The 25,842-nt window shown below is 33.4% G+C and overlaps 3 protein-coding genes across 14 annotated transcripts in view; 2 read left to right on the top strand and 1 right to left on the bottom strand.

Annotated features, from left to right (window-relative positions):
- Positions 1-3,623: 3,623 nt before the first annotated feature.
- LOC132702045 (ATP-dependent Clp protease proteolytic subunit-like) lies at positions 3,624-6,688 on the bottom strand. Of its 3 annotated transcripts, XR_009618845.1 has the most exons (7): positions 6,479-6,688; positions 6,111-6,427; positions 5,939-6,056; positions 5,392-5,565; positions 4,870-4,929; positions 4,782-4,819; positions 3,624-4,720 (listed from the first exon to the last, which is right to left on the bottom strand). XR_009618845.1 is itself a non-coding variant. In XM_060670464.1 (6 exons), exons 1-5 carry the CDS (start codon positions 6,509-6,511, stop codon positions 4,918-4,920), a joined length of 654 nt encoding a protein of 217 aa, XP_060526447.1. In that variant the 5' UTR covers positions 6,512-6,688; the 3' UTR covers positions 3,624-4,819; positions 4,870-4,917. The 3 variants fall into 3 exon arrangements, 2 of the variants coding, with proteins under 2 accessions (XP_060526447.1, XP_060526438.1); XM_060670464.1 differs by having other exon boundaries at positions 3,624-4,819; XM_060670455.1 differs by lacking the exons at positions 3,624-4,720; positions 4,782-4,819; positions 4,870-4,929 and having other exon boundaries at positions 4,953-5,565; positions 6,479-6,685.
- Positions 6,689-6,761: 73 nt separating this feature from the next.
- On the top strand, positions 6,762-12,222 carry LOC132702024 (uncharacterized). 3 transcript variants are annotated; one of them, XM_060670427.1, is made up of 8 exons: positions 6,768-7,747; positions 9,179-9,214; positions 9,270-9,290; positions 9,362-9,532; positions 9,583-9,648; positions 10,809-11,178; positions 11,335-11,516; positions 12,071-12,222. In XM_060670427.1, the coding sequence occupies exons 1-7, from the start codon at positions 7,441-7,443 to the stop codon at positions 11,492-11,494; spliced, it is 1,131 nt and encodes a 376-aa protein (XP_060526410.1). In that variant the 5' UTR covers positions 6,768-7,440; the 3' UTR covers positions 11,495-11,516; positions 12,071-12,222. The 3 variants fall into 3 exon arrangements, with proteins under 3 accessions (XP_060526425.1, XP_060526418.1, XP_060526410.1); XM_060670442.1 differs by lacking the exons at positions 11,335-11,516; positions 12,071-12,222 and having other exon boundaries at positions 6,762-7,747; positions 10,389-10,948; XM_060670435.1 differs by lacking the exons at positions 9,179-9,214; positions 9,270-9,290 and having other exon boundaries at positions 6,767-7,747.
- A 2,931-nt stretch (positions 12,223-15,153) lies between these two features.
- Positions 15,154-25,842, top strand: part of LOC132707965 (transcriptional regulator ATRX-like) — a 29,879-nt gene continuing 19,190 nt past the window's right edge. For 3 of the 8 annotated variants that reach the window (XM_060680018.1, XM_060680027.1, XM_060680009.1), the window contains exons 1-9: positions 15,155-15,626; positions 19,124-19,141; positions 19,768-20,052; positions 20,156-20,263; positions 21,144-21,203; positions 21,253-21,348; positions 22,819-24,825; positions 24,888-24,977; positions 25,404-25,788. In XM_060680018.1, the coding sequence (XP_060536001.1) occupies positions 15,305-15,626; positions 19,124-19,141; positions 19,768-20,052; positions 20,156-20,263; positions 21,144-21,203; positions 21,253-21,348; positions 22,819-24,825; positions 24,888-24,977; positions 25,404-25,788 (3,371 nt within the window). In that variant the 5' untranslated portion in view covers positions 15,155-15,304. Of the gene's footprint in view, positions 15,627-19,123; positions 19,142-19,767; positions 20,053-20,155; positions 20,264-20,296; positions 21,088-21,143; positions 21,204-21,252; positions 21,349-21,454; positions 21,632-22,818; positions 24,826-24,887; positions 24,978-25,403; positions 25,789-25,842 lie in introns of those variants that run through there. The other 5 variants (XM_060680050.1, XM_060680041.1, XM_060680036.1 and 2 more) reach the window with 5 other exon arrangements.

Here is a 25,842-nt window from a genome sequence, read left to right as displayed (position 1 = left end):
AATGGTACGCTTTTATCAATTTCCTCCTCTACTGTAAATTGTATGTGTGCATCATAGCTGTTAAACACTGTGAGAGTTTCCCTCACGCAACTTTCAGGTATGGAAGTAATTATATCATCCACATATTTTTTCAGAAATGGTAACTGAAACGACAGCTTATCTACGCACACCTCAAGTAGGTCATCCATAACGTATTGAGCTAATATTGGAGAAATGATGGCACCCATCGGTGTACCTAATTTTTGTTTGTAAAATTCATTGTTAAATCTAAAATACGTTGTATCAAATACAAACTGAAGTATCTTTAGGAAACTAATTTGTGACAAATCAGTGTGGTTTCTAATTCTGTTCCAATGTTTTTTTATACTTTTTTCTACCAAATTATATGGAATATTACTAAATAAAGAGACGACATCCAAGCTCACAAGAACATACTTATTAGGTAATTGTTTGTTATTGATAAATGAAGAAAACTCAAATGAATCACCTGTGAAATAATCATTATTCTTATTATATGCTTTGGTTAAAACCTGAGTCAACAATGAAGCCAGTTTACTGTTCGGAGCATTAATTGATGAAATTATCGGTCTTAAGGACAATTGGGGTTTATGTATTTTGGGTAAGCCATAAAATTTAGGACAAGTTTGATTATATATATTTAAAGTTTTGGCTACCTCATTTGTTAATTGTTTTTGATCTTTTAATGATTTGACAAGTTTGTTAGCTTTTTGTTGGTAAGTAGATGTAGGATCACATCTGAGACGCTCGTAATAGGTCCGATCCATCAGAATTTCGTTTGATTTTTGAATGTATGTATCTTTAGACATAATAACTGTCACATTCCCTTTATCGGCCCTAGAAACGACCAACTCAGCGTGATCCTTAAAAAATTTTTTTGTCTTTTTTAACAAAATGTCTATATAGCTACGCTTTGCCGGTTGTTTTTGACGAATTTGGTAAAAGACAACAAGGGTCATGTGATAAAAAATTCAAAACCATCAAAAAAAAGAACATAAACAAATTTCAAAACTTGAAGTCGCAACAGCATCACTTAACAATCAAAACACAAGATAATTGGGTTAAGAATATTTCAGAGGTTGAGGTCCCGGATGATGTCTTGAGGTTTCTCTCTTTAGGTTCGAAATTTTCCGTGCCACCAAGATGCAATGAAATCTCAGTCAAACGTTTAATTGCTGATGTAGAAACTATAATTAAAGTTGTACCAGAGAACGCAAAAAATACTGTAAGAGCTAAGTTTACTAATGTATTGACTAATTTTTTAAAACAACCGGCAAAGCGTAGCTATATAGACATTTTGTTAAAAAAGACAAAAAAATTTTTTAAGGATCACGCTGAGTTGGTCGTTTCTAGGGCCGATAAAGGGAATGTGACAGTTATTATGTCTAAAGATACATACATTCAAAAATCAAACGAAATTCTGATGGATCGGACCTATTACGAGCGTCTCAGATGTGATCCTACATCTACTTACCAACAAAAAGCTAACAAACTTGTCAAATCATTAAAAGATCAAAAACAATTAACAAATGAGGTAGCCAAAACTTTAAATATATATAATCAAACTTGTCCTAAATTTTATGGCTTACCCAAAATACATAAACCCCAATTGTCCTTAAGACCGATAATTTCATCAATTAATGCTCCGAACAGTAAACTGGCTTCATTGTTGACTCAGGTTTTAACCAAAGCATATAATAAGAATAATGATTATTTCACAGGTGATTCATTTGAGTTTTCTTCATTTATCAATAACAAACAGTTACCTAATAAGTATGTTCTTGTGAGCTTGGATGTCGTCTCTTTATTTAGTAATATTCCATATAATTTGGTAGAAAAAAGTATAAAAAAACATTGGAACAGAATTAGAAACCACACTGATTTGTCACAAATTAGTTTCCTAAAGATACTTCAGTTTGTATTTGATACAACGTATTTTAGATTTAACAATGAATTTTACAAACAAAAATTAGGTACACCGATGGGTGCCATCATTTCTCCAATATTAGCTCAATACGTTATGGATGACCTACTTGAGGTGTGCGTAGATAAGCTGTCGTTTCAGTTACCATTTCTGAAAAAATATGTGGATGATATAATTACTTCCATACCTGAAAGTTGCGTGAGGGAAACTCTCACAGTGTTTAACAGCTATGATGCACACATACAATTTACAGTAGAGGAGGAAATTGATAAAAGCGTACCATTTCTGGACACTAAAGTGATCCGGAACAACGATAACAAAATTATATTAGATTGGTACATAAAACCGACCAGTTCGGGGAGATATATGAATTTCCACTCTTACCATACAACGAAAACAAAAATAAATTTGGTCATAGCATTAAAGACACGAATAGAGAGGATTTCTCACCCATCACTAAGACAAAAAAATCTTAATAAGCTTTACGACATGCTGATTAACAACTCATACCCAAGTAGGTTAACTAAAAAATTGTTATATAGCACGACCCCACTAAGAGCTCCAAACCCGCGGAACACGGTCGTCCACTCAGATAGCCCAGAAATGGACGATCTGAGATGTTTTTATTTTTCATTGCCATACATTAAAGAATTAACGACCACACTCACAAAAATTCTGAGAGCACAAACAAATATTAAGATAGCATATAAACAAACAAAAACATTGGGGAGTGTCTTTAGCAAACTAAAAGATAAGGATGAGGTACAAAAGAATTCAGAAGTAATTTATAGCATCCCCTGTAATCAGTGTGATCAGGTATACATAGGACAGACATCGCGAGTACTTAAGGATAGAATTACGTCACACAAGAGTGATTGCAGACTCAATAAGAACACCTGTTCATTAGCAACACACTCTAACCAAATGGATCACGATGTTAACTTTGTTGAAACAAAAATTCTCCATAAAGAGAGCAACTACAACAAAAGAGCAATTTTGGAAATGGTGGAGATCTTCTTGGAACCGAAATCGGTCAATAAAAGATCTGACATTGATGGCCTCAGTGTGATCTACTCTAATGTCTTAACTTTACAACCAACCGTCAATCGAATTGCGTTTGCTGATAATAGTGTCGTCACAATGTAATTATAATTTAGAAAAATAGTCCCAAGCCTCTATACATTAGGTGCCTTGTAAACAAAAAGGAGGTAACAAAAGGAAAAAAAGAAGGGAAAAAAACTGGACGGCTGGCGGTAGTCATATTAATAAAACCTTTCCATCATTTGCGTTTTGCGTTTGAAGTAAAATTCGTTTAAATAAAATGTAACAACAATTTCGTCTAGATGGCTGCCCTCGGTTATAATAATTAACGGTCGTATTTGATTCTTTCTGTTATCCGGATGAGTTTGGTGTTGGCCTATAATGGCACTGTAGCAGTAAGTACTTTAACTAGAAGACTTTAGTATTAAATAACTAAGAGCCGCTTTCATATTGTAGCCCCTGAAGAAGAAAATAAACATTTTCGAAAGCTTGGTGTAGCACAAAAGCCTTTTATTTGAGCCCTCATCAGGACCGATACCCCAATTAACTAAAATTTGTTGTTCAACTAGCCGGTCACGACTACCGTTTTGTATATATATATATATATATATATATATATATATATATATATATATATATATATATACCTCTCCTTTATTAACTTAAATTCTCGCAGCAACATTAATTAAGGTTTTATCGTCATTTTTCGGTATATATAGTAGCAGGTAGTTTGTAAATATTACATTTGATAAAGACACGGTGTTGTCGAAACAATTGTCATGTCATAATATATAATTTCGTGAAAATCTGAACTTTTAGTTCTTATTTATTTTGATAAATGGATTTTCATCAAGTCAAAGCCACCTCAGTTCAATTAATCGAGTATGTCCTGGATTGCGAAAAGTTGAGGTGTTGGTGAGATCTCCTGTACCTACCAATATTAAACTTGCTCGACAGCTGATGAATTTAGCAGGTTATTTTCGCAAGTTTATCCCAGAATTTGCTACCAAGACAGTGTGTATAACCAAGCTAACCCGTTCTAATGAGTCATTTTCTTCACTTCACTTCTTAATGTATTTGATCCGGCACTCCCTACATGGTTGCATTCGATAGGGAGGCGTGTTACTTAAAAAATTTGATGAGAATGTACGCGTTATAGGATATTACTGTAAAAAGACAAAGAAGTACGAAGAACCATATGACTGCTAAGAGTTGGAGACGTTAGTCAATCCAGTGAAGTACTTTCGTGTCTATCTACTAGGAATTCACTTTACTTTGGTGACTGGTTGCAATGCAATTAAAACAACTATGACAAAAAAGTTATTCTGCCTATGGTAGCTTGTTGGTGGGTCTACATACAGGACTTACAGGACTTTGTTTACAAAAAAGGATGCTCCTTACCACAATACAAAAACCTACTGACTACTCGAGGCGAAACCCTACAGTGACACGACATTTGACTGCACATGACAATTGGTTTTATGTTGAACAACAGAGTAATATTGAGGCCCAGAAGCTTTTAAATTACTGGAAATAATATTCTCCATTGTCTAATACCCATAACCAACGGTACCGTTGCTAAACCATTTGTTCCTCGTCACAGCAGGTTAGGATTATTACGATTATTCCTTGACGAACAATGTCGTGTTGGCATTGATAAGACGTTAGACTCAATTCGAAGACACTTTTGGTTCCTGCGTTTTGTTATCAAATATGTCCGTCATTGTCTTGTGTGCGCTGTAAAAAAAAATCGATCGGGTCCTCTTCAAGGCATTATTATCAAGGTACAAAAACCAACCGCCCATGAATGTCATTGACGTTGATTGCTTGGGACCCCTAGAAATTACAGCAGAAGTATATAAAGATAAAATATTGCATTGTATTACCATTAAAAACCATTAACGCCAAAGAAACAAAAGTTGCTTTCCAGCTATTTATTTGGTACACTGAAACAAATTATTATGGACGCTGGCAAAAATTTCAAAAATCTAAGTTTAGTCGAATATTTGGTTTCATTATCATTTTACGACCCCAGACGTACATCAATCAAATAGACAAGTCAACTATCATGACTCTTCTACAGATTGAACCTAAAGTTAGGTCAGAATGGGCGAGCGCTTTTGGAAAATTCAACTTGTTCTTAATACGACGGTACAAAGAACCAATTCAAATGACACCGCTTAGGGCTTTGATTGGAATAAAAGGGTCTATACCATTAGCAGCATGCATATGAACAATATTTTATACAAACACTTTTATATTTTATGTACATCTATTAAATAATATATTAAAAGATAAAAAATTCATTTATAGGAAAACTACATTTTCTAAGCAGTGACTGTTTGTATTTGCTCCAGTGATTCTTCCATTTCATTTTTTTCAAATCCTTTAGGAGGCCGCGTTAATACCTTATCAATAAGACCAAAATCTTGTGCCTCTGATGCACTCATAAATTTGTCTCGCTCCATATTCTTTTCAATTGTTTCCAATTCTAGACCAGTGTGCCTCACATATAACTGGTTAATTTGCTTCTTTATTTTAATAATTTCCTCAGCTTGGATTTGAATATCTGTTGCTTGACCCTACAAATATTAAAAACTCAAAAAGATAAATAAAAATTGATGGCCTAGAAAGAGTTCCTATCCAAAAATGAAATAATAAATTAAAGCAAAAAATATATAATTATACTATATATTAGGCGTTTTCTGGGTTAGTTTTGGTTAGTTTTTTACAACTACACTTTGAAACTCTATAGGTGATTTTCCTAGGGTCCAAGTCAGTATCAAGATTTTTTGATGTCTGACTAACCCTAGATTTAATATTGATTGCAATTCAAATCATGCACATGCAACAAAAGGTTTTGAAGCAGCTGTATTATGGGGAATAAAAATATAACTGTATATGAGGTTATCATGAGGAAATTTTTTCAAGAAGTTGATTTAAACAAATAACTACCTGAGCACCACCTGAAGGCTGATGAATCATTATCCTAGCATTAGGTAACGAATGCCTTAATCCTGGAGAGCCAGCTGCTAACAGAAGAGATGCCATGCTACATGCTTGGCCAACACACCTAAAATGGATGCTCATAAAACAAACAAAATAAAACCAATTAGCAAATACCTACCACGTCGCAATTGGTGGCAAAATATATTGCATTGTGTCGTAAATCCCCAAGCCAGCAGTAACACTTCCTCCTGGTGAGTTTATATACATATGTATTGGTTTACTTGTTGATTCTGATTGAAGGAACAAAAGCTGCGCAACAATTAAAGAACTCATTTCATCGTGTATAGGTCCCATTAAACATATAATCCTCTCCTTCAATAACCGAGAGTAAATATCGTAGGCCCGTTCACCTCGACCTGTTTGTTCAATTACTATGGGAATTAAACCTAATTTTCGATTTTGGAGATAAATGGATTCTAAAGATTTCAAAAGTACCTAAAATAAACAATCAAAATTTGGAAACTAATCGTCGCTTAAGTAACTTACCCCCCTAGTGCACAGTATTTTCTTTAAGAACATATTTAAAATATTATTATTTATTTATATTAACCGATTTTTAGGTTAAGTGAACAGCAAAACAGCATAGACGAACTAATTTATCATTGGTGTTTAATAAGTTTTGGACAATTGTACCAACATCATTTGTGAAAAAAAAATATTTGCTTCTTCTTTTCTCTTTTACTGAATTTTTGTAACAGGCATCCAGAAATGTTAACATTTTGATCCGAAAACAGAGACAAAAAATACCCTCAAGAGGGAATTAACTATAAAAGAAGACCACTGAACCCACTAACACAATACATGTTGGAATGAATATATTTACTATTAGTATTTTATATATTAAAGACAGGGTAATTCTGCAGTTTACGTATTTAATACATGGGATCATAGATAATAGAATTGGAAGTTGGCGCAGCCACATAATTTTGTAGCAATTTTTCGTTACCCAAATATTTCATTATCATTTCTGTGATAATTTTAATGCCTTCATTGCATCCTTTCTAGAGTTTCTGAACTTTTGTATTCATCTGTCTTTCATACCTTGAAATTTTTGTGGGTAGCATTTCAGGCGGCAGTTCATTCTTTGTGTGCTGAGAATTTTAAAATTATGTTTCATTGTTGGTTTCATAAGCAACAATTGCTATTTTCGCGGCATATTAGGTTCCTAATGCATCCTAAATGTATTAAACAGATTAGAATCGATGCAAGACTTTTCTTTCGGAACCGAGCGTAACCTTTTAATTTATTGGCTATTGTTTTGATTGGCTAAGGCGTAAGGTTTGTTTTTGTAGAGCAGAAGCATACTTTTATTTGCGCATTAGTAAGAACGGCTTCACAAAAATAGAGTCAAAGTCAACAGTATCGGCATGACCAGCCCTCTATAATTATATTAGCTTTTCAACAAAAAAAAGCAGACTGATAATAAAAGTGGAATTTAAATTTGAAAAATGGTGTCTGTTTTTAACGCTGTGTTGTTTTTCTGTGCCAAGGAAATTTCTGATCTGGGTCAGAATACTCACAATGTAGCAGAGAAATATTTAAACGATTTTTTTGAAAATCGCAATAACAAGATTTTTTGTCGTTCATTAGTGGAAACGCTAGAAGATGTTAGCCAGAAAACATTACTGTGTGCAATAGACTTGCGAAAACATATTCCCGAATTTGAACCTGAATATAACGAAATCTTGGAAAAACTAACCAATTTAATAGGAAACAATAATTGTCATTACGCAAATAAAACAAAAGAAGATTCAGGTAACAATGACAGATTTATAGGCAAATTGCCAAGTATTTAGTCTTGTATTTAGTTTATTTGACACCACTGCCAATGTCAAATTAGTATTTTTAAAATATATAATTATGTATATACAGGCCCAGTCATACGATTAATTGAAAACATGGTGGTAAATGTTAGTTGTTGAAAAATGTGAGATATTGAAAGTAAAAAAGGTTTGAAATTCGTAGTCGGTATTAGTTTAACTATTGAACCAACATAGAGGGTGGTTCATAGTTAATACTTATAAGATTTTTCTTAGTCTGTACTTTAAAGCATAAGAGTTATTTTCTTTTCTCTCACGAAATATTGCGAATAATGTATGGGGTGACCTGGTTACTATGAAATGACACTTTATCTCAGAACCTGTAAAGCATAAAAAAAAACTAAAAACATTTTTTTCTATTCGCTTAAAGTAACAATTTTCTTATTTTAAATGGAGCACCCTGTATATTAAAAAACAATTCCTCGAAACTTTCTAGACATATTTCGTATGTAATGTTCAATATTTAAGTCTGAGCATAAGTCCTACCGTTTCTGTCATATATGTAGGTCTAAATAAATGTTAATAATTTAGTGCACGGTCTATGTTTTAAAAATAAATAAATATAGGGTGGTTAGGAGTAACATTAAAAATTTAAATGAAAAAAATCTCTGATAGTAATTTTTCAAAGAAACTTCCACGGGCTACTGTAATACTTTTTACAAAACTTCTTTATTCCTCCTTAACTGAAGCTCTGAAGAATCCAACAGGATGTTTTGCGAAACGTTAGCAAGTTCAACTCAACAACAACCAAAAAGTTGTAATAAAGTTCAAATAAACCTATGTCGTAAGAAATTTGGTATGCGTCCTTTAAGCATTAGTCCCTTTTTGATGTAGAAGATTGTTTTAATTTCTTAACCAATGACGTCTGAATAAGCAGGATGCAGATTAAATATTTTTGGGAAAATATGCACGTCAGTACTTTTTCTTAAAGTAAAGATTCTTTTTATAAAACTTCTGGATTCCTCGTGCGTCGGTTTTTGTTGAGTCGAACTCGCTAACGTTTCGCCAATCATTCTGTTGGCGAAACGTTAGCTAGTTCGACTCAACAAAAACCGTTGCAGTAGGAATCCAGAAGTTTTATAAAAAGTATGACAGTAGCCTATGGAAGTTTCTTTGAAGAATTAAAATGAAGATTATTTCATTTTTATAGTAAGTCTGGTTTCTCAACTTTTCTCATACGCCGGTTTCCATTACAAAACGAACAATATTGTTTTCCCAGGACTTGTACAAAGTAAAGGATCCGAAAAAAAAAACTATTTTTATCTTTATATGGAATACTGCCACCGGGTTTATGACGTTAGCTTGGTAGATAAAATGATACTTGTGCTTAAATTTATGAATTATTTTTATTGGTTATGTTTTTTAGGAGACATTGAGCTTTCGGAATATAGCCTTCACATTAGTAAGTGGGTGGTATTGTTTTAGCGGTAACGTTTAGATATTTTATCTAATTTCAGATTCCGTAAAAGACGAGAAAAGTACGTTTTTAAAACTCGCATTTCTCTTTTGATTCAGAACAATTTATCTATCTTCCTCTTTTACGATATAGACCGAGCATCATCTGAAGAAACTGTATTCTACAACCCGAAAAATGTTGGTGCATCTGATCATGAGTTGATTTATACACCATCTCAGAATGATTGCTTTGCAGCTTCTACTGTTACTGCTTTGACGCACGTCAGTCAAGATCTTGAACTGGAAGCTGAGCCACATTTCACAGGCAAGACTGTCGATTATTGGTATCAACGTAGATCATTTGTTTTTTTGTAGATTCCTCCAGGAGCTCACCTGATGGCAAGAACATTCAAGTTACAAGGCACAATGGCACAATTCAAGGTATAAAAGAAATTAGTAGATCACGTTCAGCTGAATCTTCTGTTGATATAGATACCCACCTTCCATCATTTTATTCACTTCATCAAAAAAGTTTTGTATAGAATACTAAGCTGGCAAAAAACATTGCCAACTCCATACAAGTTGGCTTGAATAGGGTTTATAATGAAAATTAGTAAAATAAAATACAAACGAGTCACAATTAACTAGGTCATGGTCAAAATTAAAGATGCCGTATTTAAACGACCAGCAAATCTTTGGATCTCAACATTTCTATGATTAACGACCTTGGATGGCGGGTACCCTGGTCTCTTAGGGTTAGCTTGTCTTCTGGCTGCCGGTTCCTTCCTTGCCGTCTCTTAAATGCTTGCCATGCCAGTAGGATTCGCATTTATGTACACACATGTACACAATAATAATATTCAACTCTGTGAAGTTGCTTTTAAATAAACATATTGGCGAAATTGGAATCAGATCTGTTAATTAACTTTGTTTAAATTATAGACAGTGGCCGTTTTACGTGACACCACTGTCATTATTTATTATACTTTGATACTCAAAAGTATACTGAGTAATTTGTGAAAAACGCCTAAATTTATTTGGCCGATTATTCCAATAAAGACAATTTCGAACCCGACGTTTCATGGTCATCTCCAACATCTTTTTTTAATGTTTTTTTATGTTTATGGGTTCTTCTCAATTTCGCAAAAATAACTAATAGTAATAAATTGTTTTATTGCTAGGTTACAAACTAGGGACAGAGAGGCATAGAGAATTAAGCTCTAGACGAAACGTGATCTTTTAAAGTTCGTAATTATTATATAAATAAAAGAATTTCCACTATAATTACTAAATTCTATAAAAGGAAAATGTCAGTAAAGATTTGCTTGTCGAAATCAAATTAATATCTAGTAGCAGCCCTAATTTTATATAATGTGACAATTTTTTTTTCTGAACACCTCTATTCAGAGAGAAAAATAAATTAGAAAATCTCGAAATTTGGTTGAGTGTTGAAGAATCAAGAATAAACAGTGAACATTAAAGTGAAGCGTTAAGAAACAGGATTAAAGAAAAAGTTATAAAAATACTGAACCTGGTTTTGATTTTGATCCAAAAAGCTAATATGACAAATAATTTTAAGTATTTGTGGCATTTGATTCTAGAATCCGGAAAAAATGATTCTGATCAAGAAGAGTTATATAAAGTTATTAGGGAAGAAAAATTTATACCCTCAACACCCCTCAGGAAGGGAAGAAAGAAAACAGAAGATACCAAAGCACTGGAAGCTTATAGAAAACTAATAGAAGATAGCGACGACTATAGTTCTTCATTATATTCAAATGATATCGGTGACCTAAATGAACTTTATGATAATGCTGAACTTTTAAATAAGACTTCAACAATGTATTCTGAGGACAAAAAAAAATTTGGTATAACCAAAGAGCTGCACATACAGATAAAGCAACTGGACAAAAAAGAATTCAATGTGAAAAAATTGCCTAAAAATAAAAGAGAAGCTATTGCAATAGACAGGTGCATATAATACAGTGGCTCACATATATATATATATATATATATATATATATATATATATATATATATATATATATATATATATATATATATATATATATATATATATATATATATATATATATATATATATATATATATATAGTTTATTTCTAGGTTATGCAATTTGAGCACGGTTTTGCGGAAACGTCGACAGTTCCCATCTAGTCGACTGGATCGCAGTGCAAAAACAACTCGACTTCCATTGAATTCGTCTGAATCATCTGAATGCTCTGATTTCAACACTTCACTCAGTACAGTAGTCACTCAGCAATAAAAGTTTCAATATATGTTGTATGGTATGTGAAATCCTTAACACCATATGCAGCTACTAGAAATATAAAAACTTAGTCTTTGCTGGTAATGCCAGGCATTATTGAAGCCAACACAAAGAAAATATTTCAACCAATAAAACTTTGTTTTTTTTTTCTGGGAAAAAACAAGCAAAGCGTATGGAAATCACTGTGCAGAAATGCGCTATACGATTATCTCGTTAAATTGTAAAATATGATACTTGACAATTATCTTTGCCATAAATTGTAGTTTGTTATTATTTCATACATACTCTTTCACTGTCACAGGTTGACAAAGTTATAATTACTGAATTCAGATACAACTTTACATTAAATTAAAATCTTGACTCCTAAGGATATGCATAGCGCATGCTGCTAATTATGCTGCTATTATGCATATGCCAGACGCTCGGATATTGTTATTTTTTTTATTCCTTTCTTACCTGATTCGCAAGTTGTTTACTTAGGAAGAAGCAACGTAATTTATATTAAGCAGATTTATTGACGGTACTCACTGATTTCAATATATATATATATATATATATATTTCGGTATTTCAGTTTTGGACCAACCATCAACAAGCAACTGCGATTTAAATCCTCGGCATTGCAGTATTTATGTTTTAGGGTAGAATCGATTTTTAATAATCCCTTTACAAATTTCTAATCCTAAGAAATAATGCGTAAATGAATTTTACTTAATTCTCGTTATTATAATGAAACTAATTTTGGATTTTAATAAAGAAATTTGAGAAATTGGAGATTTTATTTTTCTTATATTTACCCTTTTTTCATTTTTTCATTTTTTCATTTTTCATATATTTTTTCATATAAACCAGCGTCCATAATACCCAAAGACATTAAACCAAATAATATCAGCGATAATATCACACTTTCAGTCTCAGAAACTAAAGCAAATACATACATCGGAAAACTGTGCAGCTCTGAGCTTGCCCGATGATTTTTTGAGATTATCTTTAAATTACATTGTATATATTTTTTATTTTTTTACTATGCTAATTTCTCTATTTGTGTACTTAAATAAGTCAAAATCATAATTTGCTACAACAACGTTATTTTGTAGTAGCAGAAGTCTTAAGGTGGCTTCCCACGGCCCGTAAATTTACAGGCCGGGCAGCGCGTAGATCGGAACGAGCTTCAGGCGGAACTCTTCCCACGACGCGGCGTATTTGTGCCCAAGTACTTTTTCAAAACAAATCAGCTGTCTACATATTTTTGTGTTTACTGGTGTTCGGGGTTGGTCATTGCTAACAACTTGTTTTTGGTGATTATCAGTAATGTCGGAAGAAGAAAAAACTGTTGCCGCAGCCGCTGTCACACATAATCGTAATGCCACCAATACTGTCTTTTAATTTATCTTGAATACGACGCCGCGAATCGTGGTGCTCGTTTCGGTTTTTATGACAGTCACTTTTTGTATTCCATAACGCGGATTCATTTTCATATAAATTAATAAATGTGTAAGTAATTTCGTTCGTCCAATCCATATTAACGCTTAAAAACACCCAAACAACTTGTAGAGCCGCAAAAACCTAATAACAACAGGTCTGCACAGGAATGAACGCACCGCGCCGTTTCGCGCCTTTGAATTTACCGACTCGGTGCGGATCAGTCGCACCTCTTCACGCCACCAATGCACCGTAGGAAGACAGTCGGCTGAGGTGACGCACGATTCGCGGAGTCGTATTCAAGATAAATTAAAAGACAGTATTGGTGGAATTACGATTATGTATCACAGCGGCTGCGGCAACAGTTTTTTCTTTTTCCGACATTACTGATAATCACCAAAAACAAGTTGTTAGCAATGACCAACCCCGAACACCAGTAAACACAAAAATATGTAGACAGCTGATTTGTTTTGAAAAAGTACTTGGGCACAAACACGCCACGCCGTGGGAAGAGTTCCGCTTGAAACCCGTTCCGATCTACGCGCTGCCCGTTTTCGCGTCGCTGCGCGGCCCGGCCTGTAAAATTACGGGCCGTGGGAAGCCACCTTTAAATAATACAAATAACGTATCAAGCGACAGGGAAAAGTGACGTCGCTGCTTGCGCTAAAATAGTGGAAATAAATAGCTGAAATAGCAGTGTTCTGTGGTTAACAGCCCTTAACCTAGGCCATTCTACAAATAAAAAGGATACCTACAGACCTACAGCTTGAAACCTAACATGATAGTGAATCAAGTGTACGAAACAACAAATGTTCACAAGGGCCATATTTAATGTATTTTATCTGGAAAAATTATTGTTTCTGTACACGTTGTATTTTGGTATATCTAACAAAAATATTTTATTCAATAATTATCCTAAAAAAATGCGATTTTTAATACTAGCACTCTATTTTATTTAGCAACTAAAGAAGTTTGGTGGTACCAACCAAATGCAAATATTTTTTAAATTCCAAAACCACAACTAACCTTACGTACTTACCTTAGATAAACTAAATGATGAGTGCCGCAGTGGTAAACAAATGACGCTGATGAATACGTTTATTATTTCTTAAAATATGATTTATTCCTCAACAAAAACACAACAAAATTGCGAAATTGTCAATTATTAACAATTAGGAAATTGGGCAAACTAAATCTAAGGTTATAACAGTTTTTGAAAACACTCTTTTCTTAAACTAAATTTTACCTAAGAATTCCTTTTGTTAAGATTCCGTTGTCCGTTCAGGTGGGCACATATTTATGCCCTTAATGTCAAAACCGCTGCAAGCCACGTGGCGAACGACTACCATTTACCGCGCACGTTGTCTTGAACAAAGAGTATAAGATAGAGGGAAAGGTCGCGTATAATCTTACAAATGCCATCTAATATTTGTGTCCAAGTACTAAACTACTGTCATGGCGATTTAAAGTAATGCGTCACACTGAAAATACTACAGTAGCTTCTAACGGATAACAGCACCATATTTCGACATATTTTTTTTTTCACACTTTATCTTTCAAACTTTAAATTGAGTTGAACCGTACGTCCCGCGCGTTTTCCGTTTCATGAATGGACTCAATCACTAGAGGCGTTGAAACTCGTTTATGCTTTTTAACATTGCCTCTAATGGGAGCCTTCACCTCTATTTTATACTCTTTGGTCTTGAACATGGCCCTGGAGCGCCTACAATACAATTATGCGTTTCACAATTACTGTTGGGCTCAACTGCTAGGATCATTTGCCCATTGCCGACTTCCGTCGTACAAAGAAGAAAAATAACCAAAATTTGCTTAGCTAGTAAAACACAGTTTTGACCGATACCATTAAAAACCGGCATCCCCCGCTTCCACCCCGGACCATCCGGCCTCCATACCGGGTTGAACGGTTAAAACAGCGGGGCCGACGGAACTTTTACACTTAAAACGAACACCAAACACTGCCGAAACAGAGTCACACAAATTGAAGACCGATACCAAGGTTTTTCGGACGAATACAGCGGATTCTGCTAGGAGCGAACGGAGTTGAAACCACTGCGTGCAATGCTCCACCTCAAAATCCCCCTGGAGCCAATCCCGCATATGAGCCAATAGCCGATTTCTCTTCCATGCACATGGAACAAAATAACGAACAGGATCGCGCAACATTTTCTTGCATGCACCATACATAAATGCGATGTTTCTGGTAAAATATTTTGTTCCTTGTTTTCTTCAAGTCTGTACACATGTTTAGGATTCTGTCAAAACTTTTTTCTATGGTAAATATTAATTATTTGATCTGAGATGGCGGGATTAAAGTTTGCTAAAACACACTGAATCGTAATAGAATTCCATTTCAATTCGGAAAATAATGTCGAGTTTTGAAACTGTGTTGGTTTCCTGTGCAAAGGAAATTTCCGATCTGAGCGATAATATGCGTAAAGTGACAGAGAGAAATTTAAAAGAATTTTCTGAAAATCGAGACAACAAAAATTTTTGCCGCTTATTAGCAGAAACTTTAGAAGACGTTAACAACAAGGCTTTACAATGCATAAAAGACTTGAGAAACAATATTCCCGAGTTTGAACCCGAATATAGCGAAGTCTTGGAAAAACTAAACAATGTTATACATGCAGGCAACAGATGCAATTCCACAAATAGTGATGCAGTTAATAATGTAAAGGAAGATTCAGGTAAATGTAATGGATTTGGACGTATACAATTTAGTTACTGTTTGATATGTTTAGTATATAATTAGAATAAAATTTAATGTTGTACAATATTAACTTTAAATAACTCGATTTTAAATTATTTCAAAGAGCATTGTGCTTAATTATAGGGCATCATGGTTTTATTCCCAAATCTTTTTGGAATATTGTAAAAAGAAGTTCAATCTAAGCGAAGTAAGGAAATATATCAACAAAAATACAGATTATATGTGGGCCATATAACTTAATTTTTCTTTGATATTCACCGAAAAATTATCAAGAAATTGCCTCAGTGAAACATTTCAGCAAAAGCTTTTATGCATATCTGTTATTTTCAATTATAAGGTTGGGGATGTTATTAAAATTATTTAATACACAAATAAATATAGTCTTAATTACTGGTCTTATTAGAATGATCTCAAATTATATTATTTTTCCCTTTACAAACTTTTTTAACCAATCCACTAGAGAGTAACTTTTAACAGCAGCGGACGAAAATTGAAGGTTATTTCTGTAGCTCTGCCAACCTGACTTATAAATAATGTGAAAAACTTGGAACAAAATAATTTGCCAAATTTTACTCAATTTGGTTTTAGGAGCTGTATAAGCTCCATAAGAATGGTTATAAATACATGTATTAAAATACTAAATTCAGAATATAATCAGCAAAAATATATTGGACCTTTTGTGCAACTTATGCAAGGCTTTTTGTCGCCTTTAGTCCAGTAGCCAAACTAAGCAGTACAGATTATCTAAAGTAAGCACAGGCCTTTAACCTACAGAAAGCAATTGAATTCAACTGTAAATACACAATTTTTAGAGGTAGTTTATGGAGTGCTTTATTGCTTAATGTTCCATCTTAATTCTACACACAAAAAGAAAAGAGTAAAGATATAGAAAACTTATTTTTAAGAAATGTTTTTGGGTATAGAACCTTTAACGAAAAAGCGAGGCGCAATGAATTATATTTTTTTAATGGAATCATCAAAGTTTAATATTTTTTCAGTCAATTCACTATGAAACTATATATTAGATAGTGTATAAGTCGGCATGTCAAGTTTAAAAGACTTCGGTGATCACTCTCTGAAGGCCGACAGTATTCTACATAGTAAACCTTCTCATCTTTGCCGTTGGATCTGACATTACACTGTAGGTCCCTTCTATCTGTGCATCTACTTTAAAACGCGCATAACACAAATAGAGAGGTCTCCAAGGCCCAGTATTTGGATATGGCACATTAAGAAGTGTATAAATACAATTTTTTGGTTGAAGCTTTTCTATTAAGTAGACTGAGAAGAGCAATGGTATGGAAAACCTGTTTTTAGTACAATAGGAATGCGGCAATCTTCAGCTCCAAAAAGCGATATTTTTCAATTATTGAAATTTTTCAGTAAAAGTAAAAAGAACACTATTGTGAATAATTTGTTCAAAAGCAAAATTATTTATTTCACTCTCCACTTCCTGCAATGGTTTACATGTCTTTTTATTTAAATTAAATTAGGTATACGAATTGGTTGTGTGTTATGTGACTTGGATAGTAGTGGATTAGTGCAATGGAAAATTGATGAAACTCTGAGATTATATGAAGAAATGGTTCAACTTTGTAATTAGTAATTAATTTTTATACCTGCTCCGTCAAGTTCAGTCCTAGTATAAATTGCATATTTTTGGGGGATTTGTCCTTCAGATTTTGAAGCTCTATGATGGCTTTAGCTAGTTTTCCCACTGACGGGCATTGACTCAGTATATGCAACTTCGTTTCTTCAAGTTTCATGTTGTGCGTCTTTACTTTTTTTATGTTTTCTCTTTTTTTTATATAATGTGCATTATAGCTATATCGTTATTTGGTTTGTATTAAATTGGTGGACAATTTTGCAATACAGACGTTTTAAAAAAGTAAGTCGCTGATTTTGTGGATATAAACTTTTTCTCGCTTTCCTCGATACAGTTCCTCTTTTCTCACCACACCAAACTTTGTATGATAACTGATTAACTCATTATTTACCTCCGCTTTTAAACCAATCTTTGTCTGAAACTATAATGTACTGCCCTAGTGATATTAGGGTATCTGATCATCAGATGATTTATACACTCAGAATTGTTTTGCGGCTCTCACTGTTTTTGCTGTGCCACACGCAAGATCTTGGAGAACTTGATGTTGAACTAGTCGCAAGCAAGAATGCAAATGATCCTGATCCCGATCCTGATTACGATTCTTTTGAAGAATGGAAAGGGAAAGGGAAAATAATATTGTTAATATTAATATTAATATTGTAAATAATTTTTGTTGTTGTTTTATTTTTTTTTATTAATTTTTTTCCATACCCTACTCTGAAATACACAAATGTCACTTGAAGACGTCGGCTTATTTTAGTCACGAGTTTGGGAGCGATCTGATGTTTCCAGTATATCTTAGCTATGGTATTTTGACTTGCTAATTCTGACGGTCGCGGTCAAATGAATGTATTCCTGTCGTTTTGCAAAAATATACCAAAAACTTAATGGTCGTAAGAAAGGCATACTGGGCAATTAACTCTGATAGACTTCTTCATACATTCTTTATAAGAGGGTGGAAACGCTATTATACATAATGTCTAACGGATTTGTAACAAATGTTTGACAAGTTATAATAAATGAAAAAAGTATGAACCAAAAATCATTATTTAGGTAAGCAAATCTAAACTATGAAGCAATAGTATATTATGCAACAAGTGCGGTAAACGGCATTTGACTCACGAGTTTATTTGACACGAGCGGAGCGAGTGTTTAATAAACGAGTGACTTAAAAATTTACCGAATGTGTTGCATACTATACTTTTTTTATGACCTTTAGTTTTTGGGTACATTTTCGCAAAACAATACCAATACATTCACTGACAAGACCATCAGAATTGACAAACGTCAAAATTCAAAGCGTGGAAACTATCTCCCAAAACATTCGATTGCTGTCAAACCCGTGCAGTAAAATCTCGGAAATGTCTGAAGTGGCTCGAATTCGTGGGAAACGAAACTGACGTGGTAAAGGGACGCTTCCCGCACGCTAGATCGGTGTGTAGATATTTTACAGAGGGGAGGGGAAAAAGAATTATTTATTTATGTAATGGATGATTTTGTTTAGTTTATCCACAATCATTATTTAAACCTATTAACTAAATATTGGATATTTTGTTGTAGTGCCGTTATCTACTATTATAGTATAGGAGTTTCCAAAATGAAAATGCAGTTTGGTAATTTTTTTATACGTTTTTTCCAATGTCAGTACGACCTTAAGTTTGGAAAAGCAATTTGAAAACTTTGATAATTTGACATTGGAGTATTAAAGTAACAAAAATGTTAATGTTAAATGTTAACAAAAATTTCGTTAAACCGTTAAATTCTTTCGGAATTATTTTTTTAAGAGAAATTTGCACTTAATAAAATCCGAATAAAGCCTTAGTAAGTTGATGGTATTGCTTTAGCAGTAAAGTTTTTTTTTGTTCCAGATGCAGATAATCAGATTGGTACGTATGCCTTTTATAACTCGTGTATGATCTGTTATGCTTTCAAAATCTGCAAATGTCAAGATTCAGCATACATTTTTGTTTATAATATATGTATGTGCCTATTAGCTGTTTGGGTGTTTGAGTTATATTAGATTTTTGGACAAAAAATTTTTCCATGCAGACGTTTTAAAACAGAAAAGATGTTAGATTTAGGGTTTATTTTTCTTTTTTTTTTTGGGTTACATTTTACGGTATTATTTATAAAATTTGTGCCATCAGCAATGAGATATGTTGCGAAAATAGTGACCTAAAAATGCCACATCTTAACTGAAACATGTGGAGTTGACAAACACTCTGCGGCCTTCTTAGTTGTTGAAAACGAGATTTCAAATGTCCGCGAAGGCACATATTAAATTGCCTTTCTCATTTTTATTTTTCATCATCGCTTCAAAAATACATGTGTTATCAGCATGCAGACAGGGCTTCTATATATCTAGTAGCTATAAGAAGAACCCGACCACAACTAAGGTAGGTTGCTTTTTCTAATAATCTCTCATCGCTGGTTAATTTTTGGTTACCTTTCCTCGATACAGTTCCTCTTGTTTCACCACGAAAAGCTTTCCCTTCTTTTTCTTCGATTTTAGACCGACCATTATCTGCGGAAACAGTATTGTACAGCCCGACTGATATTAAAATATCTGATCATGACCTGAATCTAGCACTATCGGGCAGTGATTGTTTTGCGGCTTCTACTGTTACTGCTTTGACCCACGTCAGTCAAGATCTTGGTGAACTGGAGGTTGCGCCAGCGGTCACAAACAAGAATGCAAATCATCCTGATCGTAATTATGGCTCTTTTGAAGATTCCAGTGAGACAATTATTAATACACAAGAAACAAAGAATAATATTGTTAATGAGGCAATTCAAGGTAATTTTTTTATTAATTTTCTATTAAAATTCTTGTATTGTAAAGTCTAAGTCATTTTATCAGAATAGAATAGAATAGAAACTATTTTTGCAATTATATTTAGACACAAAAAATGATACATCGTCAGCTGTGGAGCATCTGGAAGAGGAAGTTAGTTGCTCGCTGTCATCTGAATCTTTTGTCTTTGACGACATATTGAGAACTGAGACAGGTATTTTCCAATAGGTTGTTATTCTGACTGTTCATTTGCTTCTGTTTACCAAATATTTTTGGAGGTTTCCTTTTTGTTCCGAACGATTTTTACGATAACATTAAAGTAACTTTTTGAGAAAAAAAACGAAGTGACATTTAAGTTCATGCATGAAATTCCATAGCCTCCGGAGGTGTATCAATTTAACCCTATTTTATATTATGAAACAGAGGAATGGGTAAACCTTGATTAAAAATTCCATAAAATTTTGTCATTATTGCACAATTTAAATAACACACGAAATATTCTATTTCAATTCATAATAATAGCGACTTATGATGCAACCACAAACATTCAGAATTCCCAGTTTTTTCTATCGGCGACACACTATATTATTAAAAACGATGGTATATAATATTATGTAGTATAGTGTACACTGATACTATAAATTAAATATTTTGGTTTGTAGTTTTCAATTTGACTAGCTAGATATATTATCATTATTTTGGATAATCTTCCTTTACCCATCGTATAAGATTAAAACTGATTCAGAGATTTCTTAAGATACCAAACTATAAAGGTATATGGCAATCAGTTTGCTTACTGCTCATATTTTTAGTTTACTAAGGAATTAACGATAACTGCCTTAGAAGCTTGTTTCTTAGTTCTTTTATCTATAAACGGGTATAGAAACATCCACTACATGGTTCTCATATTTGCATAATAACTTCTTGTTAAGTAGTCGTTCCTAACAGTGAATTTAAATCCAAAATTTCTTTTGCTTTATCTAACGTACCCAAGAATATCAAAATGAAATGCATGCACTTCTCATTTGTGTGAACAAAGTAAGCAAAGGATTAGTGTCCGAGTCTTACCATTGCTTATATTTTGTTGTTTTTAGAATTTCCCATCATAAGCGATACAAACACTCCTCTCAGCAATGGCAACAAGAAGTACCAATGTAAATACTTTTTCTTCTTTATCTGCGAAACTATATAAATGGTTTGCAGGTGGCGCTTCTTCTCTTTCATGCGAGCTTGGTGACTCAAGATCCCCCAACATTTCAGAATTGACTAGTAATGGTGATGGAGCCAGTAATCATATTGGTATTGTATATCCATATATTTTTAAATATGGACCATGGATATCAATACATTCCCGCTGGTTCTTTCGTGGAATATTAATTATGGCTTTCTTTTAATAGTATGTTATGCAACAAGTGTGGTAAACGGCATTTGAGTCACGAGTTTATGTGGCATGAGCGAAGAGCAGCGGAGTGAGTGACTTAAAAAGTTTGTCAAACGTGTTGCATTACATAATTTTTCTACGACTATTAATTTTTGGAAATATCCGAAGTGGCTCGCAGCCGTACGAAACACAAGTGAAGTGGTAAAATGACACTTTCCGCACGCTAGATCGGTGTATAATCGGTATTTTACAGAAGAGTAGAAAAACTAATTTTCAGTTAAATAATTATAATTAAATAAGTCGAATTATTCGTGCCACCGATACCGAGTTTTTTTTTCACTTTGCTGAAAAGCATTTTCTGACAAGACAAAAATTTATTTCTTTACATTGTGGAACGCCTTCGATCAAACTAGGCAATCCTCAGAATTGACATTACTAAAGTAAACTAAGGTAAAATTGTAAAAAAGGAAATAATAAATATCTTACCCTCAAATTCCACGAAGCGCACTCCCAATTTTGTTAAAATGATTTTTATTGAAATTATATGATAAGTTATTTAAGTGCCTAAATTTGTTAGAATAAAGCAATTGCCAATTTTGTTATCAGAGTTCAAAGTATAATTATACCAGGACCGCACCACATTTGGGCTTAAATGTTTGGAATCTTGCTTTTTTCATTAAGAATGTATTATTATTATAATATTTATTTTCTGCAGGGTTCAACTGGATACCCAGAAATTATCGTCTCCTGGATATTGGCTACAAAATTTTTGTTTTATTTGCGAAATATTTTATTAAATTCAATAGATTTTTTTTTCAAACCAAAATGTCTTCAGATTTTGTACAATAATGAATGACCTACTACGAATTACTTCTTCAAAATCACATGATAATGGAGCATTTCAGAATTTAATAACTATTAACAAATTGGGAAAAAATAATGATTTAACTTAACTAACTTAGCGGAACTCCAGTCCAGTAAAATTCCACCTTCCTGAACTTTTTAGGTTTATACAGGCGCATTCTATCTATACAGGCGATGGACTTACTGAACAAGGAACCACCAAAATTCGGTCCAGATCAAAACCGACATTTATGTTTTTTTTATATAAAATGGTTATGTATACGTATATACAGACTTTCTGTTATGAATGGAGGCGGTCGATTATCTCCTAGAGTTAGAGGGCTATCAAAAATTGCCCTATATAAAAGATATAAAGCAATAATAGAAACATAATTATACATTTTTTCCGAAAAAATACGACACATAAAGTAACTTTTTAAAATGGAACACCCTGTACATCATTCGATACTTCAATTTCCTCTCAATATTCTGCAAATAATGTTACGTTTTTTAATAATTCAACATCAATAGTTTATAATTTTCAGATTTCTTAATGCCTGAAAACTCGAGATCATCAGAAGACTCGAACCATAGTAAAATATCTCTCAAGGGTCGGCTACCGGAAAAAGAACGAAAATCCTTATTTAAATTGATTGCCTCGTACTACCGACAAAAAGAAAAGGAGAAAAACGATAAACAGAATAAAATGTTAAACGCAAAAAATGAAATAATTAATAGAAAGGTTCAGACAAATGCAAGTGATGAAAGTTCTATAGGCATTCATCAAGACACGACAGTTAGTTTAAAGCAAATCAGTAGAAATGAAATTGAAAACATACAGGAGACTTCAGTTGAAACAAGCATTGCAAGAAATGAAGAAATTCTTGAAGATGTAAGCCAAAAACAAATTGGAGAAGTTGTTTCAATGGATATTGATTTTCCACAAAATTTGAATGAAACACATTCCATAGAGGGTCTAAGAAAAGCGGATACGGATTTACATATTGAAAAGGGTAAAGATAATTTAAAACAATCTGATGCAGCAAATACCCTAGATTTGTCAAGTATTACAAGCAATCTCCCAAAGAATTATCCAGATTTAAAAAATGAGGGAAATATATCTGCGAACAAGCAAATTCTTGGAGAATGTAATGGTGGTACTATAAAGCAGGCATCACCCACTCTACAAAGTTTAGTTAGAGAATTGGAAGAATCCTTTGATAATATCAACCACATTCACAACGATTCTCCAGATGATGTTATTTGCAATAGTAAGGATGAAAATCCCTTTGTTATAGAAAACCATAGTGAATCACAGAAAAATGGTCGACCCATGGATAACTTAGATAATGAAGCTACTCCAGCTCCTCATCATGACAACCCCAGTAGTAGTGATGAAACAATAATTACAGGATTAGGTTACCAATCTGAGCTCTGTAGGTCTTCTCTAGATCATTCAGAAAACAGCAGTGAAGAAACTGTGATTGAATTGGATAACATTGCAAAAGATATAGACCATATATTAGAAAAAACTAGTCAAACTAGTGAAGGCAGTGTGAATTCCAAAGTAAGTCATTCATTAAAAAATTCGGGTCAGACATGTTCCATTGATTTGTCCAACCACTACAGTAAAGGAGGTGAGGGCGTAACTTTATCAAAAAAACCAGTTCAAAAAATTTCACCACTAAGTTCTGATCAGGAAAGCTGTAGTGATAATGAGAATGTAGCTCCCCTGAGGAAACCACTTCAAATGATATCTTCAGAGAGTTCCAACCAAGAAGGTAATGAAAGTCCTGTATACGCTAAAATTCCCAACATGCAAGACGAGGAAATCGAAACTCAGAAGAGCGTTTCAGTTGATGAGAAGTGTCAAAAAACAATGTGTCCGGATGTATATATGGGAAATAATATTGTTAAATCTGTTTGCTCTCAAGGCAGTATAGGAAATGAAGAATTTACTGAAACTGCGGTTACTGTTATTCAAGCAATTACTAATCAGAAAGATAGCATAATTCATGCAGAGAACAAAGAAACTATAATTGAATTGGATGATATTGCTAAAGATATAGAGGATTTATTAGTCAAAACAAGCGATCAACCAAATGTAGTTTCTTATGAAGCAGATTCTTCTACTGATTGTAGCATCCTACAAAACAAGAGATCCCCAAAGAGCATTGTTCATGCCACTAAACATTTGGATATGAATGAAAATACCTTGCCCGAAGTTAATTCGAAGAAACAAATAGCTGAAGAAATCTCAGAATTACAAGTCGAGGTAACTGCCGAAAAATCAACCGGTTCAGTTAATAGCGACCATTTGAATGACGTGGCAAGAGCTAGGCTTAAAGACAGGTTTAGACTTGATGACGATGAGAGAAATGAGTTGCTTATCATGCTTAATGATCATATTAAGAAAAGCCGAGTAAGCAATGATAAAGGAAGCGGGGATGATGGTCCTAATTCTACAGCCGAAATGCTGGATGATATAGATAGGGATCAACTGCTAGAACTGTTGAAGGAATACCATGAAAATTATTTGGGGGAAGAAAAAGGTAATTAATATTCTCATATTACCTAATCCAATTTTATTTTTTACTCTCCCACCTTATTGTAGGTGAATGCGAAAATACCCGGCTAAATGTTGAATTTGATAATCGTGCTTTACAAGTTGTAATTGGGGATATCGGGATACATTTTGGTGAAGGTGCGTCCATATTGTGTGGGGTGCTTATATGCATATAGATTTTTTTGTTTTAATTCAGTCATGTTTTTGCATTTTTTAGTATTGTTTTACTCGTTATTTGCATGCGAAAATTGAACTTGTTTCTTGGAAGTCTAGTGATTATGTTCGAAATGTTTGCCTTGTAAATTATTCAATGAATTATTCTGTACCTTAGAACTTAATTTACATTTTTGTTTTTTTGATCATCCTTGATTGATAATTTTCATTTGTATATAATTTTATAGAGACAATTTAGAAAACTGTTGGTTACTTATTAGTCACTACTGTCTAAATTTTCGGTTCCATGCAGATTCCTTCAATTTGATTGCCGAAAATTCGGATTAAGTTTTCCAAATTAAATCTGAAAAGCTTAAACAGATTTTAAATTCTTATGTCATTTTATTCTAGATTTTGGAGAACTAGATTCTGATCGAGAAGAGTTATATGAAGTTGTTAAGGAAGAAGCTTTTATTCCATCGGCGCCATTAAAGAGGGGAAGAAAAAAAAAGGAGTGTACTAAAGCAATGGAAGTTTATAGAAAATTAATGGAGGACAGCGACGACTTATCAGATTGTAGTATTGCATCATTATCTTCTGAGAACATAAGTAATTTCGATGAATTTGGTGAGAACGTTAGGGAGAGCAGAGCGTTAAAGGATCAGTGCGTTGAAACCATGTACACTGAAGAGAAAAGAAAATTCGGAATAACCAAAGAGCTTTATATACAGATAAAACAATTGGACCAAACCGAATTTGACGTGAAAAAATTACCTAAAGAATGGACGGTGGACAGGTGTTAAATTATGCAGTTGATGTACAGTTATTTTCAGACATAGTTTTTTTGTAG

The sequence above is a fragment of the Cylas formicarius genome, unplaced genomic scaffold (assembly GCF_029955315.1).
Source record: "Cylas formicarius isolate icCylForm1 unplaced genomic scaffold, icCylForm1.1 PGA_scaffold_10__41_contigs__length_53128322, whole genome shotgun sequence".
Lineage (NCBI taxonomy): Eukaryota > Metazoa > Arthropoda > Insecta > Coleoptera > Brentidae > Cylas > Cylas formicarius.
Note: the sequence above shows the minus strand (reverse complement) of the source record. Positions and strands in the feature narration are given on the sequence as shown.